Source organism: Schistocerca americana, chromosome 2, assembly GCF_021461395.2.
Source record: "Schistocerca americana isolate TAMUIC-IGC-003095 chromosome 2, iqSchAmer2.1, whole genome shotgun sequence".
Classification (NCBI taxonomy): Eukaryota; Metazoa; Arthropoda; class Insecta; order Orthoptera; family Acrididae; genus Schistocerca; species Schistocerca americana.
Window position 1 is genome coordinate 917315309 of NC_060120.1, and position 20688 is coordinate 917335996.

The following is a 20688-nucleotide window of genomic DNA, read 5'->3' on the forward strand; positions in this document are numbered from 1 at the left end:
AGGAGAGGGAAAGACGAAAGGATGTGGGTTTTAAGGGAGAGGGTAAGGAGTCATTCCAATCCCAGGAGCGGAAAGACTTACCTTTGGGGGAGGAAAGGACAGGTATACATTCGCACACACACACATATCCATCCGCACATACACAGACACAAGCAGACATTTGTAAAGGCAAAGAGTTTGGCCAGAGATGTCAGTCGAGGCGGAAGTACAGAGGCAAAGATTTTGTTGAAAGACAGGTGAGGTATGAGCGGCGGCAACTTGAAATTAGTGGAGGTTGAGGCCTGGCGGATGACGAGAAGAGAGGATATACAGAAGGGCAAGTTCCCATCTCCGGAGTTCTGACAGGTTGGTGTTAGTGGGAAGTATCCAGATAACCCGGACGGTGTAACACTGTGCCAAGATGTGCTGGCCGTGCACCAAGGTATGTTTAGCCACAGGGTGATCCTCATTACCAACAAACACTGTCTGCCTGTGTCCATTCATGTGAATGGACAGTTTGTTGCTGGTCATTCCCACATAGAAAGCTTCACAGTGTAGGCAGGTCAGTTGGTAAATCACGTGGGTGCTTTCACACGTGGCTCTGCCTTTGATCGTGTACACCTTCCGGGTTACAGGACTGGAGTAGGTGGTGGTGGGAGGGTGCATGGGACAGGTTTTACACCGGGGGCGGTTACAAGGGTAGGAGCCAGAGGGTAGGGAAGGTGGTTTGGGGATTTCATTGGGATGAACTAAGAGGTTACAAAGGTTAGGTGGACGGCGGAAAGACACTCTTGGTGGAGTGGGGAGGATTTCATGAAGGATGGATCTCATTTCAGGGCAGGATTTGAGGAAGTCGTATCCCTGCTGGAGAACCACATTCAGAGTCTGATCCAGTCCCGGAGAGTATCCTGTCACAAGTGGGACACTTTTGTGGTTCTTCTGTGGGAGGTTCTGGGTTTGAGGAGATGAGGAAGTGGCTCTGGTTATTTGCTTCTGTACCAGGTCGGGAGGGTAGTTGCGGGATGCGAAAGCTGTTTTCAGGTTGTTGGTGTAATGGTTCAGGGATTCCGGACTGGAGCAGATTCGTTTGCCATGAAGACCTAGGCTGTAGGGAAGGGACCGTTTGATGTGGAATGGGTGGCAACTGTCATAATGGAGGTACTGTTGCTTGTTGGTGGGTTTGATGTGGACGGATGTGTGAAGCTGGCCATTGGACAGATGGAGGTCAATGTCAAGGAAAGTGGCATGGGATTTGGAGTAGGACCAGGTGAATCTGATGGAACCAAAGGAGTTGAGGTTGGAGAGGATATTCTGGAGTTCTTCTTCACTGTGAGTCCAGATCATGAAGATGTCATTGTTGTGGACTGGCAAGACAGCCAATCCACTATGACAGGAAGCCAATAGGCACGCGTTTAAGCTCACACAGGCTGGCGTGAGGTCTGGAACAGGACAAGGAATTGAGACTAGCAAAAATAGTACGTATCTGTTGGAATACTTAACTTTAATCCATAATTGGTGAACATCTCTCTTGACGGTACATGTTTTACAGCATCAATAGTAACTGGTAATGGCGCCTTGCTAGGTCGTAGCAAATGACGTAGCTGAAGGCTATGCTATCGTCTCGGCAAATGAGAGCGTATTTTGTCAGTGAACCATCACTAGCAAAGTCGGCTGTACAACTGGGGCGAGTGCTAGGAAGTCTCTCTAGACCTGCCGTGTGGCGGCGCTCGGTCTGCAATCACTGATAGTGGCGACACGCGGGTCCGACGTATACTAACGGACTGCGGCCGATTTAAAGGCTACCACCTAGCAAGTGTGGTGTCTGGCGGTGACACCGCAGTCATCAATAAATCTGTACCAAACTTTGGGTTGGCAGGCCTGGGTAACCAAGAAGGCTTCCTCTAAGCGACCCATGAATAGGTTGGCATACGACGGGGCCATCCTGGTACCCATGGCTGTTCCCTTTAATTGTTGGTATGTCTGGTCTTCAAATGTGAAGAAGTTGTGGGTCAGGATGAAGCTGGCTAAGGTAATGAGGAAAGAGGTTTTAGGTAGGGTGGCAGGTGATCGGCGTGAAAGGAAGTTCTCCATCGCAGCGAGGCCCTGGACCACCGGATCAACATAGCCCAGCTTTAACCAACACTTTTTCGCCTTTTTTCACACCAGATCTCCAGTTGCTTTCTAGTTCACCTTTATCTCTCCCCATATATTTTTATTTTCATTTTCATTTCAGCCTCATGTTACACTTTCCACCTTCTAATACCATGTCACCCTCACAACACCCCCACAACGGCCCCATTAAGTTTTATTTACATTCCCTCCACAAACATGCCTTCGCCCTAGCCAGATTACGGTCCCATATTTTATTTTCTCAGGCTTGTCTGACATTTGGCATTACCCCCAAAGGCCTCACACTTAAAGTTCCCATCTCTGGCTGCAACCCTTCTTTCCATCAGTCCCTATACCAGTTCCAAACTGAACAATCCATTGCCCTCACCCACCTAATCCTTCACCTACACATCAACTCAGCCAATGAACACACCCATCAGCTCCTATCCCTAATAAAAGTCCTCAATCTTTCCTCTCCCACGTCCACACCGGCTGTTCAGAGCATCCTCCTAGAGGCCAACCGCAAATTAGAACAGCATGTCACCCTCCACCTCAAAAAACTATCCAATCTCCTGGTTTCCCACCTCTGGAAAGATAACTCACTCACCCTTCACAACCATTCCAGCGAATCTCAACCTCCTCTCATTGCACACAAATCCAGTCTCTCCCATCTACTCAATCTCCCACTTCCAGCTCCACTCCCTCCAAAACCTCAAAATTCCAATCAACACAATCTGGAACCACAACACCCTAATTCAGTAGTTAACCTTTCCTCCAAACCTCTCTCCCAATCCGAAACCTCTGTCCTATCCAAAGGCCTCACCTTCAGCCCCACTCCCAGATTCAATCAAACAGCCCTCGTCAAAGATTTACTGTCCTACACTCGTACTCTCTGCTGGAAATATCACTTTGCCACAAATGATTCTAATCCTACTCCTAATGATCCAACTCCCCAAGACACTATCCAAATTGAACCCTGCCTAGAACAGTTCCATCCTCTGTCAGAGCGGGACCCACCTCCTCTTCCTCAAAATCACCCTCTCCAAACCTTCCAGGAATTTCTGACTTCCAGCCTTGCCTCTCAATCCTTTTTAAAAAAACCTTAATCCTACTCCCAACATCACCACTGCTGAAGCCCAGGCTATCCGTGATCTGAAGGCTGACCAATCCATCGTCATTCTTCCGGCGGACAAGGGTTCCACGACCGTGGTACTTGATCATCGGGAGTACGTGGCTGAGGGACTGCGTCAGCTTTCAGACAACACCACATACAAAGTTTGCCAGGGTAATCCCATTCTTGATGTCTAGGTGGAGCTTCAAGGAATTCTCAGAACCTTAGGCCCCCAACAAAACCTTTCACCTGACTCCATTAACCTCCTGACCCCACCGACACCCCGCACCCCTACCTTCTACATTCTTCCTAAAATTCACAAACCCAATCATCCCGGCCGCCCCATTGTAGCTGGTTACCAAGCCCCCACAGAACGTATCTCTGCCTACGTAGATCAACACCTTCAACCCATTACATGCAGTCTCCCATCCTTCATCAAAGACACCAACCACTTTCTCGAACACTTGGAATCCTTACCCAATCTGTTACCCCCGGAAACCATCCTTGTAACCATTGATGCCACTTCCTTATACACAAATATTCCGCACGTCCAGGGCCTCACTGCGATGGAGCACTTCCTTTCACGCCGATCACCTGCCATCCTACCTAAAACCTCTTTCCTCATTACCTTAGCCAGCTTCACCCTGACCCACAACTTCTTCACTTTTGAAGGCCAGACATACCAACAATTAAAGGGAACAGCCATGGGTACCAGGATGGCCCCCTCGTATGCCAATCTATTCATGTGTCGAAACTTCCTGGCAGATTAAAACTGTGTGCCCGACCGAGACTCGAACTCGGGACCTTTGCCTTTCGTGGGCAAGTGCTCTACCATATGAGCTACCGAAGCATGACTCACGCCCGGTACTCACAGCTTTACTTCTGCCAGTATCTCGTCTCCTACCTTCCAAACTTTACAGAAGCTCTGGAAACATCCCGTAGGCTGTGGCTAAGCCATGTCTCTGATGTATCCTTTCTTTCAGGAGTGCTAGTTCTGCATGGTCCGCAGGAGAGCTTCTGTAAAGTTTGGAAGGTAGGAGACGAGATACTGGCAGAAGTAAAGTTGTGAGTACCGGGCGTGAGTCATGCTTTGGTAGCTCAGATGGTAGAGCACTTGCCTGCGAAAGGCAAAGGTCCCGAGTTCGAGTCTCGGTCGGGCACACAGTTTTAATCTGCCAGGAAGTTTCATATCAGCGCACACTCCGCTGCAGAGTGAAAATCTCATTCTGAAAACATCCCCCAGGCTGTGGCTAAGCCATGTCTCCGCTGTATCCTTTCTTTCAGGAGTGCTAGTTCTGCATGGTCCGCAGGAGAGCTTCTGTAAAGTTTGGAAGGTAGGAGACGAGATACTGGCAGAAGTAAAGCTGTGAGTACCGGGCGTGAGTCATGCTTCGATAGCTCAGATGGTAGAGCACTTGCCCGCGAAAGGCAAAGGTCCCGAGTTCGAGTCTCGGTCGGGCACACAGTTTTAATCTGCCAGGAAGTTTCATATCAGCGCACACTCCGCTGCTGAGTGAAAATCTCATTCTGGAAACATCCCCCAGGCTGTGGCTAAGCCATGTCTCCGCTGTATCCTTTCTTTCAGGAGTGCTAGTTCTGCAAGGTCCGCAGGAGAGCTTCTGTAAAGTTTGGAAGGTAGGAGACGAGATACTGGCAGAAGTAAAACTGTGAGTACCGGGCGTGAGTTGTGCTTCGGTAGCTCAGATGGTAGAGCACTTGCCCGCGAAAGGCAACGGTCCCGAGTTCGAGTCTAGGTCGGGCACACAGTTTTAATCTGCCAGGAAGTTTCATATCAGTGCACACTCCACTGCAGAGTGAAAATGCATTCTGGTATTCATGGGTCGCTTAGACGAAGCCTTCTTGGTTACCCATGCCTGCCAACCCAAAGTTTGGTACAGATTTATTGATGAAATCTTCATGATCTGGACTCGCAGTGAAGAAGAACTCCAGAATTTCCTCTCCAACCTCAACTCCTTTGGTTCCATCAGATTCACCTGGTCCTACTCCAAATCCCATGCCACTTTCCTTGACATTGACCTCCATCTGTCCAATGGCCAGCTTCACACCTCCGTCCACATCAAACCCACCAACAAGCAACAGTACCTCCATTATGACAGTTGCCACCCATTCCACATCAAACGGTCCCTTCCCTACAGCCTAAGTCTTCATGGCAAACGAATCTGCTCGAGTCCGGAATCCCTGAACCATTACACCAACAACCTGAAAACAGCTTTCGCATCCCGCAACTACCCTCCCGACCTGGTAGAGAAGCAAATAACCAGAGCCACTTCCTCATCCCCTCAAACCCAGAACCACCCACAGAAGAACCACAAAAGTGTCCCACTTGTGACAGGATACTCTCCGGGACTGGATCAGACTCTGAATGTGGTTCTCCAGCAGGGATACGACTTCCTCAAATCCTGCCCTGAAATGAGATCCATCCTTCATGAAATCCTCCCCACTCCACCAAGAGTGTCTTTCCGCCGTCCACCTAACCTTTGTAACCTCTTAGTTCATCCCAATGAAATCCCCAAACCACCTTCCCTACCCTCTGGCTCCTACCCTTGTAACCGCCCCCGGTGTAAAACCTGTCCCATGCACCCTCCCACCACCACCTACTCCAGTCCTGTAACCCGGAAGGTGTACACGATCAAAGGCAGAGCCACGTGTGAAAGCACTCACGTGATTTACCAGCTGACCTGCCTACACTGTGAAGCTTTCTATGTGGGAATGACCAGCAACAAACTGTCCATTCACATGAATGGACACAGGCAGACAGTGTTTGTTGGTAATGAGGAGCACCCTGTGGCTAAACATGCCTTGGTGCACGGCCAGCACATCTTGGCACAGTGTTACACCGTCCGGGTTATCTGGATACTTCCCACTAACACCAACCTGTCAGAACTCCGGAGATGGGAACTTGCCCTTCAGTATATCCTCTCTTCTCGTCATCCGCCAGGCCTCAACCTCCACTAATTTCAAGTTGCCGCCGCTCATACCTCACCTGTCTTTCAACAAAATCTTTGCCTCTGTACGTCCGCCTCGACTGACATCTCTGGCCAAACTCTTTGCCTTTACAAATGTCTGCTTGTGTCTGTGTATGTGCGGATGGATATGTGTGTGTGTGCGAATGTATACCTGCCCTTTTCTCCCCCTAAGGTAAGTCTTTACGCTCCTGGGATTGGAATGACTCCTTACCCTCTCCCTTAAAACGCACATCCTTTCGTCTTTCCCTCTCCTTCCCTCTTTCCTGATGAAGCAACCGTTGGTTGCGAAAGCTTGAATTTTGTGTGTATGTTTGTGTTTGTTTGTGTGTCTATCAACCTGCCAGCGCTTTCGTTTGGTAAGTCACATCATCTTTGTTTTTAGATATATTTTTCCCACGTGGAATGTTTCCCTCATATATATATATATATATATATGTGTGTGTGTGCGTGCGTTTGTGTGTTTTCTTATTGTGTCTATCTACAGACACAATAAGAAAACACACAAACGCACGCACACACACACACAAATTTCAAGCTTTCGCAACTCATGCTTGCTTCATCAGGAAAGAGGGAAGGAGAGGGAAAGACAAAAGGATGTGGGTTTTAAGGGAGGGGGTAAGGAGTCATTCCAATCCCGGGAGCGGAAAGACTTACCTTAGGGGGAAAAAGGGACAGGTATACACTCGCGGGCGCACACACACACACACACACACACACACACACACACACACACACACACACACACACATATATATCCATCCGCACATACTGGTATGTGTATACATGTCCCTTTTTCCCCCTACGGTAAGTCTTTCCACTCCCGGGATTGGAATGACTGCTTACCCTCTCCCTTAAAACCCACATCCTTTCGTATTTCCCTCTCCTTCCCTCTTTCCTGATGAAGCAACCGTGGGTTGCGAAAGCTTGAAATTTGTGTGTGTGTGAACATTAAAACCGCTAGTGGTTCTTACTCCCCCCCCCCCCCCCCCTCTTCCCAAAAAAAGTCATCATCAGACTTATGACTGGTTTAAGGCAGTCAACCATAAATTCCTCTCTTGTGTCAACCTTTTCATCTCAGAGTAGCAAATGCAACATACATCTTCAATTATTTGCTAGATGCATTCAAATCTCTGGCTTCTTGTACAGTTTTTACCTTCTGCAGCTCCCTTTAGTACCACTGAAGTTATTCCCTGATATCTTACCACATGTACTATCATCTTGTCAATGTTTTACAAATGTTCCTTTCTGTGCTGATTACTGTGGAGAACCTAATCTTTTCTTTCTACCTGATTTTCAACATTCTTTTGTAGCACTGCTTATCAAAATGCTTGATTCTCCTCTGTTCCAGTTTTCTCACAGTCCATGTTTCACTACCATATAATGTCATTCTTCAAACGTACATTGTCCGAAATTTCTTCCTCTAATTAAGGCTGATGGTTGATAATAGTAGACTTCTAATGGCCAGGAATGCCATTTTTGCCAGTGATAGTCTGCTTATTATGTCCTCCATGCTCCATCCATCATGGGCTAATTTGCTGCCAAAGTAGCAGAATTCCTTTGCTTCATCTACTCTGTGATCCCAATTTTGATGTTCAGGTTCTTACTGTTCTCATTTCTGCTACTTCTCATTATTTTCATCTCTCTTCAATTTACTCTCAGTCTGTATTCTGTACTCATTAGGCTGTTCATTCCATTCAAAAGCTCCTGTAATACATCTTCACTTTCACTGGGGATAGCAGTGTCATCAGTGAATCTTATGACTGATACCCTTTAATCCTGAATTTTAATCCCACTCTTGAACCTTTCTTTTAGTTCCATCATTGCTTCTTCAATATACAGATTGAACAGTAGTGGTGGAAGATTACATCCTTGTCTTACACCCTTTTTAATATGAGCAGTTTGTTCTTTGTCTTCCATCCCCTCTTGGTTCTTGCGCATATTGTGTATTACCTATCTTTCCCTGTAGCTTACATCTATTTTTCTCAGAATTTGGAACATGTTGCACCACTGGAATGAATAATGGTATGGCATTGATGGCCAGGAGTCACCACATGGGTAAGTCCAGCTGCCAGGTTGCAAGTCTTTTCAGTTGACACCACATTGGATGACTTGCGTGTCAGTGCTGAAATAATGATGAGGACAACACAACACAACACAACACAACACAACACCCAGTCCCCAAGTTGTGAAAATCTCCAACTCAGCCAAGAATCAAACCCTGACCCACTGCATGGCAGTTAGACATCGAAGGGAGTGGACTTGCACAATTTTATGCTGTTGAATACTTTTTGTCTTGATTTTTCTTTAGTCTTGCTTCCATTGTCAGCTGCAATGTCAGAATTGCCAGTCTGGTGCCTTTACCTTTCCTAAAGCCAAACTGATCATCTAACTGATTCTCAATTTTTTTGTCCATTCTTCTGTTTACTATTCTTGTCAGCAACTTGGATGCATGAGCTGCTAAGCTGATTGTGCAATAATTCTCGTACTGATAGCTCTTGCTATCTTTGAAACCAACATGAATAGTGGTTTTGTTGTCACTTCCCCAATTATTTCAGAAATTCTGGTGAAATGTTGTCTATCCGTTCTGCCTTATTTGATCTTCAGTCATCCAAAACTATCTTAATTTCTGATTCTAATATTGGATTCCCTACCTCACCCCTGTCGACTCCTGTTTCTTCTTCTATCACATCACATGACAAGTCCTTCCTCTCATAGAGGTCTTGAGTGTACTTTTTCCACCTATCTGCTCTCTCCTCTGTATTTAACAGTGGAATTCCCATTGGATTCATTATGTTGCTGCCCTTATTTTAATTTCACTGAAGCGTGTCTTGACTTTTTTATATGTTGAGTCAGTCTTTCTGACAATCATTTCTTTTTCAATTTCTTTACATTTTTCAAGCAGCCGCTATGCCTGAGATTCCCTGCACTTCCTGTTTATTTAATTCCTAAGTGACTTGTATTTCTGTATTCCTAAATTTGCTGTAACATTTTCATACTTCCTTCTTTCATCGATCAACTGAAGTATTTCTTCTGTTTCTTCACAGTTACCTTCCTTGTGCCTATGTGTCTCTTTCCAACTTCTTTGATTGCCCTTTTTAGAGAGGTCAATTCCTCTTCAACTGAATTGCCTACCCAGCTATTCATTATTGCAGTATCTATAGCCTCATAGAACTTCAAATGTACAAAGGACATTAAAAAAGTTGTCTCTAATTTTTTTATTTTTTCCAGGAGAAGAATGAGTGTTTTTGTGAACATACTTGGAACATTTAGCTATACATTGAGCTTACTCAATTTAGCCTCCATCAGCTGTCACACATCTGACCCAACGTTCTTTCCATGATGTAAATGCACTTCGGTAAAATTCTATGGATTGACTTTTACACCATCGCTTGACACAGGAAAGAAGGTCTTTCTCACTATCAAATGTTTTACCACACAGGTGGGCCTTGAGATGACCAAAGAGGTAAAAATCATACGGAGCCAAGTCCGGACTAAGGAGGATGAGGACCAATTTTCCAACCCATTTTCCTGATTTTCTCATGCATCATAAGGGCTGTATGGGGTTTGGCCTTGTCGTGGTGTAGTCTGATGAACTGATTCTGAAGCTGTGGTCTGTGGGTCTTGATGGCACGTCGCAGCTTGTCCGATGAGAAACAGTAATGGTCCCAGTTAATTTTGAAGCCAGGTTTCAAAAAGTCAGTGAAAATGACACCACACTGATCCCAGAAGAAGGAGGCTATCACCTTTCAGCCTGCTGTTTGTGAAAGTCTTGGTTTCTTCTTCTGGGGAACCCAGATGACATCACTCCATGGATTGGGTTTTGCTCTTGGGTTTGGACAAAAAATGACCATGTTTCATCCTGAGTAATGACGCCGTCAAAACACTGTTTCCACTCTTGAGTAAAGGTCTTCATGAGACCCTCGCACACATTCTGCCTCATTGTTTTCATTTCTCTTGTCAGTTATCTAGGCACCCAGCATGCACAGATTTTTCTGTACCAGTGATATCATACTACCCAATGACAAACGAGTCATTTCAGCAAGCTGTCACGTTGTCACACATCTGTCATTTTGGATGATTTGATCAGTGGTCTCCTTATTCACATCACTCACTGCCGTCGATGGTCTACGGCATCGTGGACTGTCCAGTAGAGGGAAATCACTTTCTTTAAACCTCTGCAACCACTGCTGGATACTGCTGCGATCCACTGTATCCTCCCCATGAATAGGGAGCAACTTCCTGTGAATCGATGTGGCAGAGTCATCGCCGGTCTTGAAGAGGAACACCATCACCGACCATTGTTGCAACCTGACATCTACTTCACGGTCCATTATGGCTCACCTGTAAATAAAATAAAATACTTTTATATACCAAGTTATAGCTAAATGTTCCAAGTATGTTCACAAAAAATTTCATTCTCCTCCTGCAAAAAATATAAAAATTACAGAAGACTGTGCAAAACTTTTTGAATGCCCTTTGTATCTCTTCATTACTTAGCATTTCTGTATCCTGTTTCTTTGTTCATTGGTTCTTCCTGACTAGTTTGTTAAACTTCAGCCTACTCTTCATCATTACTGAATTGTGATCTGAGTCTATATCTGCTCCTGGGTGTGCCTTACAATCAAACATTTGATTTCATAATCTCTTACTGACCATGATGTTATCCAACTGGAACCTTCTTGCATCTACCGACCTTTTCCAAGTATACCTCCCTCTCTTGTGTTTCTTGAACCGAGTGTTTACTATTATTAACAGATATTTAATGCAGAACTAAGCTAGTCTTTCACCCCTATCATTCCTGTGATGAACATCACCTGCAACCCTTTCTTCTAGTCCTTCCCCTAGAGCCACATTCCAGTCCCCAGTGACTATTACATTTTCCTCTCGCTTTACTTACTGAATTACCCTTTCAGTATCCTCATATACTTTCTCTGTCTTTTCATCCTCTGCTAGTGATATCAGCATGTATACCTGCACTATGGTTGTTGGTGTTGGTCTGCTGTCGATACTGATGATAACAAACCTATTACTGAACTGTTCAGCGTAACTCACTCACTGCCCTGTTTTCCTATTCATAGCAATTTTCACTCCTGTTATACCATTTTCTGCTTATGTTGATGTTACCCTGTACTTGCCTGACCATAAATTCTTGTCTTCTTTCCAGTTCTCTTCATGGACCCCACCGTATCTAGATTGAGCCTTTGCATTTCCTTTTTCAGATTTTCTGTCTTTTCTACCACGTTCAAACTTCTGACTTTCTGTGTCCCTACTTGTATAAAGTTATCCTTTTGGTGGTTATTCGGTCTCCTTCTCACGGTCATCTTCCCCTTGGCAGCCCATTCCCCAAGGTCTGAAGGAGAGCTAGTGTGGAATCTTTGCCAGCGGAGAGATCATCATGACATTTTTTCAGACACATGCTTTCTGCATTCTCAGCCATTGATCATTGCTGATTCTTCTTCCTTTTAGGGGCAGTTTCCCACCCCAAGGGCAAGAAAGTGCCCTGAACTGAGTGCGTTCAGTCGTGGAGAGACAGATGGGCCTCCTGTATTTACCTGCAGAAGGCACTACTCCAAGTACTGCTATACATGAAAATAAACAGTAGCTCTCCATGTATCTTTCAATCACAAGCTCTTTCTCCTAGGAGAAGAGAGGGAGAGGTCAAGTGAGATCAGACCGGGTGGTGGTGGTGGTGGTGGAGGTGGAGGTGGAGGTGGAGGTGGAGGTGGTGGAGCAGCTGTAGGTTACTCAGAACTCCACCTAAGATGGCTTACGTGATGTGAAAGAGTACAAAGATCTCATACAAGATGGGTAACAATGAGCCAGGACCAAGTTACAAAATAATAATAATAATAATAATAAATCCATAAATTCATCTTAAAACGTACTTGTTCTTAATTGGGTAAAAATATAAATTTTCTGTGTGGATAATGATGTAAGGAGAATTTAGTATTTTGCACAACACGTATAGTTCATGTGAGAGTGAGAAGCGGAGTTATTTATAATTTATCTTGATTGGGGTGGCCGAGCAGTTCTAGGCGCTACAGTCTGGAACTGCGTGACCGCTACGGTCGCAGGTTCGAATCCTGCATCGGGCATGGATGTGTGTGATATCCTTAGGTTAGTTAGGTTTAAGTAGTTCTAAGTTCTAGGGGACTGATGACCTCAGATGTTAAGTCCCATAGTGCTCAGAGCCATTTGAACCATTGTCGCGGAAGGCAAGTTGTCATCTGTCTTGTTGTCCATGGTACACAATCCTATACTCTTGTTCTTGAATTAGTTTTTGCAGCAATTACTTGATATGGCTGGGTTTATGTAATAAGTACAAAACATCATTTTCTGATTCCTTTTACTCGAAACATTTGATTCACAAATTGCACTTTAATCAAACTGCATACTGCTCAGCAGTTCCAACTATCCTACTCTTACAACATGCTGTATGACATGAGCACAAATTACTGTAACTGTGCTCCTTGACAATGTTAGTGCCAAAACTTGTTCAGGTCATTGTCTTATTTCAATGCTAATTTTTGAAATTTGCAAATGTTTTCCGGTTTTCTGTGTTTGTATTTTACAACTCTTTATTTAGTTGCTTATCAACTGATGTTATGATCTTATTATGTGTGTATTCAGTTTTACATTAATTTCAACAAATTGGGACCCATATGTCCATATATTTTATGAATTTTATTCTAACTCTTATAAAAAACACAGTTTATAGATTGTATTCCATAAATTATACCAAAAGTCACCAGCTGCATAAGAAACAGCAAAACATAAGTGTTTTGTTATAAAATCTGCTACATATATAAATTTGGGATAGCTTCTCCATTTTCAAAGAAAACACCACCCCCACTGTCATAGAGATGAATGTTGTTATACTAATGAACATCTGCTGATGTATAACTTCCATATGACAGTTCGGACAAATAATTCACACTCTGTCTTTTGTTCATCTTCTTCCAGCAAGTTCTTTGCAAGCATTTCTATTAGCTCTTGCGGTAGTTGCACCTCATGAATGTAAGCTGTGGTCAAGAAATTTGTCAAATAAATTTAACAAAATTATTTGTGCAGCTTAATTAATTTAGTATAGTGTACTTATTTTATGGGGCCAGAGAGCAGTTCTCAATGAGGGTAAGGGAGCATGAATTGGGAGGATGTGATAGGACAGAAGGGATGGAAACTGTAGAGTGGAGGGTGTGGGGACAGTAGATTACTATACGTTGAGGCCAGGATAATTTCAGGAGCAGAGAATGTGTGCAGTTCAAAAAAGATGGTGGTGGAGAGGAGAATCCAGATAGACCAGGCTATGAAGCAGCTATTAAAATCAAGCCATGTTATATTCAGCTGCATGTTGTTCCAAAAGGTGCTCCACTTCACTTGTGGCCGCAGTTTGGCAGTGGCCATTCACCCCAGTGACAGCTGGTCAGTAGTCATATCTGTATAGAAAACCTGTGCAATCATTGCAGCTCGGCTGCTATATGACATAGCTACTTGCACAAGTGGCCTGACTTCTGATGGGATAGGATAAGCTTGTGACAGGGCTGGAATAGGAAGAGCTGGGTGAGTGGATTGGGCAGGTCTTGCATGGGTCTTCCCTATAGCAAGGGGTTGGGTTTGGGAGTGGCATAGGTGTGGTCTAGGATGCTGTGGAGGCTTGGGTGGAAGACAGAATAATTCTTTAGGAGGGCTGGGAAGAATCTTGGATTAGGATGTCCCTCATTTCAGTGCATGATGATGATGATAATAATAATAATAATAATAATAAAGCCATGATTAAGGACATGGAGCAGTTATTCCAGTCTGGGTGGTATTCAGTGTCAAAAGAGGTGCTCCTTTGTATCTGGTTCTTTGGGGGGGGGGGGGGGGGGGGGGATTTATATGTAACAGGAAATCTGTTTGACGACTAGGTCTGGGGGTAGAACCTGTCTGTAAAGCCTTTGTCATATATTCAGCATACTGAGCAAGGGAGTTTTTGTCACTGCAGATATGCTGTCCCAGAGTGGTCAGGCTGTATGGGAGAGTTTATTTTGGTATGGAAAGGATAGCAGCTGTTGAAATGCAGGTACTGTTGGTGGGTCGTGGGTTTAATGTGGTCAGAGGCATGGATGAAGCCATCAAAGAGGACCTGGCCAACGTCAAGGAAGGTGAGGAGGACCAGGTGAAGCTGATGGAAGAGAAGGTGTTGAGGTTGTGAAGGAATGAGGATAGGGTATCCTGGCACTGAGTTCAGATCATGAAGATGTCATCAATGGACATGAACCACAGCAGGGATTTAGGAGGCTAGAAAGGTTTCCTCTAGATGGCCCATAGACAGAATGACATAGAATGGTGCCATTGCTGTGCTGCGGATTTGTTTATATACCTTCCCTTAATAGCAAAAGTAATTATGTGATAAAGTAAAGGTGTATATGGAATGAGGTAGAGGATTTGAAGTCAAAGGGACTTTTGGAGAGTTAGTGTTCATTAGCGGGAAACTATGAGCATGAGGGATGTTTGTGTATAGGAAAGTGATGTCAACAGTGACGTGTAAGGGTCCAAGAGGTAAAGGTGTGGGGACGGTGGGAGTCAGTGAAGGAACTGGTTGGTATCTTTGACATGGGAGGCTCGATTGACTGGAAGTGTTGGTCAATGGGGGTCAAAATTCTTTTAGTGGGAGTACAGTAACCAGCTACATTGTGTCATCCAGGATTGTTGGGTTTGTAGATTTTGGGGAGCATGTAAAAGGTGGATGTGTGGGGTGTCATAGGGGTGAGAAGGGAAATGAATTTGGGGGATAGGTTCGGGGGGGGGGGGGGGGGGGACACCTAAGGCTTTAAACGGGGGTTGGATGTTATGTGAGACTTCTGGGATTGGATGACTATAGCAGAGTGTATAGGTGGAGGAGTCAGACAATTGGCAGAGGTCTTACGCCATGTAGTTACTGTGATTCTGCAATTCATAATGTCTTGCCACCATCAGCCCCTCCATGCTCTGCCAAGCATTGCTCACTGCTACCCTTTCACCCTTCCCCTTCCATTATACATTGCTATCCTTCCTCTTTCTCCAACCACACTCCGAGTTCCTGCTTCGGTTCAGATAGTGGTCATGTGTGTGTGAGGTGTGCTTGTGCAAATTTGTGTGTTTGCTTTCTGGAGAAGGCTTAGGCTGAAAGCTCAATGTGTAACAATCTTTTTGTTGTACCTGTCTGTGACTTAACATGTCATCTTTATGGTGAGTAGCAATATATCCTTTTCATAATATTTTTGATATTCCTACTTGGACTTTCCACTGTCTGTACTCTTAATATACTTGATAAATGGAGCTTTCAGACAACATATTGTCATTTCTGCATGTGCAAAGAAACTGAAAAAGTGAATATTGACATACATTTCTGATGTGTCATTTTGAAACATACACTCATGTGGAGGACAAAGTAAATTTTTAAAGTAGGGAACTTTACAAGAAACTCTGTTTTTGTAGTCTTATTACATACACATACGTATTCATTCTGTTTGGGAAAGCATTTGGCTCACATGTCAGAAATGTCATTTTTGAAGATGCAAATATAGTTTATAAAGAAGTGAACAGAATGTGAGACTGGCTGAGTGCTGAATTTCTATCACTACAGTATATTTCTATGCCCAACTGTGTGAGCTAAGTAACACCTTGTGATAGTTTAACTAGCACTTCTCCTTCCATCATACAATACATTTAACATAACCAATTTATGGAAAGTACTTGTCTGAACATGTTAACATACACTGATGAGCCGAAACAATACGACCATTGTCCAAAAAAGAGACTGAATGCTGGTGAAGTGACTATGACAAATTGCAGATTGTTATTACCCAGCATTTGTAAACCAAACTTTCAGAAACAGCAGAGGTGGTCATCTGTTCGCATGCTGCTGTGGTGAGCATCTATGGAAACTGTTTGAAAGCTGTTAAAACCACGAGTAGGTGACAAGGTGTTGGTTGTCAACACATCAGACTGATTGTGAAGGTTGGAGGCTTGCCTGCACTGTAAAGCAGGATAGGTGGTTAACTGAGGCAGACCTGATCACAAATTACAATTCTAATGCAGGCAAAAGAATTTCAGAGTGCATATTTTTGAACATGCGGCTCCGCAGCATGTGCCTATGTTCACCCAGCAACATCATCAATTAAGACTTCAGTGGGCATGGTATCATTGAGTTTGGACCATTGCTCAATGGGAATGTGTTGCCTGGTCAAGTGAATCATGTTTCTTGTTACGCCAGGTTGGCCACTGGAGACTGTATTGTACTGTGGAGGGCATTCACCTGCCCTTCCATGAGACCTATGATAGTAATCGGAGTCACCATCACAGCTGTGGATTATGTGACCATTATTGCAAACCGGCTGCATTCCTTCATGTTTGATTTTATTCCCAATAATGGTGGCATCTTCTAACAGGAAAACTGTCTGATTCATGTTAGACTGGTTTGAGCATCCTGATGGTGAACTCGTGTTGGTGTCTTGGCCACCAAATGTGCCTGATCTGAACTCACTGGAACACATTTGGTACTTTATCAACTGATAGCTCCATGCTTGCAAACCATCATCATATACTTTAAGGGAATTGCATGACCTGTGGATAGAAATCTGGTGCCACATAGTTCCGCAAACCTACCAAGGACTTGTCAAATCCATGCCATGCAGAATCATGGACCAACACATTAATAGGCAATTGGTCATAATGTTTTGGTGCATCATACCTTTAGATTGAAATTATGTTTGTAACACAGAACATAAGAAAAGTTTAAATAAGTGTAAGAGAAGCTTGTAAATAGCAACTATGTTTCACTGCTTGTATAGATAGGACTGAAGGACTCAATGTAACCTGCCACTGTTTTGACATTTACTGTTGCCTGCAATGAAATGACCTGTTGAGTTCTTACAGTTCGTTACGACACCTATATGCTGTCCCAGCAGAACATCTATTTTAACGGGCCTTTACCAGCATAATCATCGCACTGTGAACAATTCATTTGAAGGGAATTGTTTTGGGAGGAAATGGCAAAATGAACTGGAACCATATGCTTTACCAGTTCCTCTGAGATCTCTTGGTTATAAAACATTTTATGCTGGAAAATACCTCAATCAGGTCAGTAAGTTATCTGTTCTCTTTCAAGAACATACTCATTCTCATTTGTGTCTAGGAAATCAAGATAAATAACAATAATATGGAAATTTTACTAAGTTGTTTTTAAATTAGCCTGATACTAACACTGTTCATCGTAAGTGTAGCATAATAAATACTTAATCTTAATGGATTTGGTTAACTAATATTAAAAGTACTTTCAATTTCGTTGTGACTCTATTCTGCTGAGAATTACATACGTGTTTGACTGAACGTAGATTTGCATAAAAGAAACATACTTGGATTGCAGTATGATAAAAATATTTTGACAGGCAAATTGCTGTTCAATGTACTAGCAGTAGCGCTATTAGAGAGAGTATGAGCTTAGATAGGACATGCATGGCACATGAAACTGACTGTTGCTTTTTGCAAGGTATCATGCTGTCAGTCAACTTTAGTGATTTGGGGAAAGCATGAGAGACATTACTGTGGGTGGCTAGACAGGGAGTAGAATAATATTCTGCCCATTTAAGTGTCTGATGCGTCACCTAGTTTGTGATACCAAAAATTGTGTTTGGACTCTTGTCATTCTCTGTTGTATTATTTATGATACCCACCAGTTTATAAATTTGAAAATGATTTATAAACTATTTCTTTTTGCGGTAATGTTGAATTAGTAAAAGTACATGAAGAACCAAATACTGAGAGAATGCCATCGTTTTGGATTAGTTATCGTTAAGAATTATCAGTAAACTCATATTGGGTTAATGTACTGGCCAGTAAATGTTTTATCAACCATTGTGTATTGAGCACCTGCCATCATACAACATTGGAAGCACATGTGGTGTTGAACATGGGATACTTGTGCAAAACAATGCTTACAGACTTATAAATGTCACTGTCTGTTGTGTGACATCCATTGTCATATACAGGCCTTCTCTGTACTTCCCCATACATTATGTCTTCAGCTGTATGCATTCATGTTTCTTCTGCCCATCTTCTGTCACATACTCACTTTCCATTAATATTGTTACCTCGATTTTATCTTGTAGAATTTCATGTAGATACTTACCTTGTCCACCTCAATTTCATTTTCAGTTCACTGTCCTAGGAATTCCTTCCGTGTATCCCTCCATTGTTTACTCAGCCAACCCTCAGTTCTTGTATTCTTTCATTGTGAAACACAACTAGCTGTTTATTCACATGAAGTGTTGAGTGCTAATGATAAGGGATTTCAAATCGATTCCATATTTCTGGATTTCCGGAAGGCTTTTGACACTGTACCACACAAGCGGCTTGTTGTGAAATTGCGTGCTTATGGAATATCGTCTCAGTTATGTTACTGGATTTGTGATTTCCTGTCAGAGAGGTCACAGTTCATAGTAATTGACGGAAAGTCATCGAATAAAACAGAAGTGATTTCTGGTGTTCCCCAAGGTAGTGTTATAGGCCCTTTGCTGTTTGTTATCTATATAACCCTCATCTCCCATGAACCATGGACCTTGCCGTTGGTGGGGAGGCTTGCGTGCCTCAACGATACAGATAGCCGTACCGTAGGTGCAACCACAACGGAGGGGTATCTGTTGAGAGGCCAGACAAACGTGTGGTTCCTGAAGAGGGGCAGCAGCCTTTTCAGTAGTTGCAGGGGCAACAGTCTGGATGATTGACTGATCTGGCCTTGTAATGCTAACCAAAATGGCTTTGCTGTTGTGGAACTGCGAACGGCTGAAAGCAAGGGGAAACTACAGCCATAATTTTTCACGAGGGCATGCAGCTTTACTGTATGATTAAATGATGATGGCATCCTCTTGGGTAAAATATTCCGGAGGTAAAATAGTCCCCCATTCGGATCTCTGGGCGGGGACTACTCAATAGTACATCGTTATCAGGAGAAAGAAAACTGGAGTTCTACGGATCGGAGTGTGGAATGTCAGATCCCTTAATCTGGCAGGTAGGTTAGAAAATTTAAAAAGGGAAATGGATGGGTTAAAGTTAGATATAGTGAGAATTAGTGAAGTTCGGTGGCAGGAGGAACAAGACTTTTGGTCAGGAGAATACAGGGTTATAAATACAAAATCAAGTAGGGGTAATTCAGGAGTAGGTTTAATAACGAATAAAAAAATAGGACTGAGCGTAAGCTACTACAAACAGCATAGTGAACGCATTATTGTGGCCAAGATAGAGACAAAGCCCATGCCTACTACAGTAGTACAAGTTTAGATGCCAACTAGCTCTGCAGATGATGAAAAAATTGATGAAATGTATGATGAGATAAAAGAAATTATTCAGGCAGTGAAGGGAGATGAAAATTTAATAGTCATGGGTGACTGGAATTCAACAGTAGGAAAAGGAAGAGAAGGAAAAACATAGTAGGTGAATATGGATTGGGGCTAAGAAATGAAAGAGGAAGCCGCCTGGTAGAATTTTGCACAGAGCATAACTTAATCATAGCTAACACTTGGTTCAAGAATCATGAAAGAAGGTTGTATACATGGAAGAGCCCTGGAGATAGTAGAAGGTATCAGATAGATTATATTATGGTAAGACAGAGATTTAGGAACCAGGTTTTAAATTGTAAGACATCTCCAGGGGCAGATGTGGACTCAGACCACAATCTATTGGTTATGAACTGTAGATTAAAACTGAAGGAAGTGCAAAAAGGTGGGAATTTAAGGAGACGGGACCTGGATAAACTGACTAAACCAGAGGTTGTACAGAGTTTCAGGGAGAGCATAAGGGAACAATTGACAGAAATGGGGGAAAGAAATACAGTAGAAGAAGAATGAGTGGCTTTGAGGGGTGAAATAGTGAAGGCAGCAGAGGATCAAGTAGGTAAAAAGACGAGGGCTAGTAGAAATCATTGGGTAACAGAAGAGATACTGAATTTAACTGATGAAAGGAGAAAATATAAAAATGCAGTAAATGAAGCAGGCAAAAAGGAATACAAATGTCTCAAAAATGAGATTGACAGGAAGTGCAAAATGGCTAAGCAGGCATGGCTATGGCTAGAGGACAAATGTAGGGATTTAGAGGCTTATCTCACTAGGGGTAAGATAGATACTGCCTACAGAAAAATTAGAGAGACCTTTGGAGAAAAGAGAACCGCTTGCATGAATATCAAGAGCTCAGATGGAAACCTAGTTCTAAGCAAAGAAGGAAACAGGAAGGTGGAAGGAGTATATAGAGGGTCTATACAGGGGCGATGTTCTTGAGGACAATATTATGGAAATGGAAGAGGCTGTAGATGAAGATGAAATGGGAGATATGATACTGCGTGAAGAGTTTGACAGAGCACTGAAAGACCTGAGTCAAAACGAGGCCCCAGGAGTAGACAACATTCCATTGGAACTATTGACAGCCTTGGGAGAGCCAGTCCTGACAAAACTACCATCTGGTGAGCAAGATGTATGAGACAGGCGAAAT

At 43.4% G+C, this 20688-nt stretch overlaps 1 protein-coding gene across 1 annotated transcript in view; it reads left to right on the forward strand.

The window, feature by feature from the left end:
- LOC124595945 (N-acetylglucosamine-6-sulfatase-like) overlaps positions 1-20688 on the forward strand; it is a 74558-nt gene that overhangs the window by 35913 nt on the left and 17957 nt on the right. The window contains exon 3 of the mRNA XM_047134867.1: positions 17086-17289. Coding sequence (XP_046990823.1) covers positions 17086-17289 — 204 coding nt within the window. The remainder of the gene's footprint in view (positions 1-17085; positions 17290-20688) is intronic.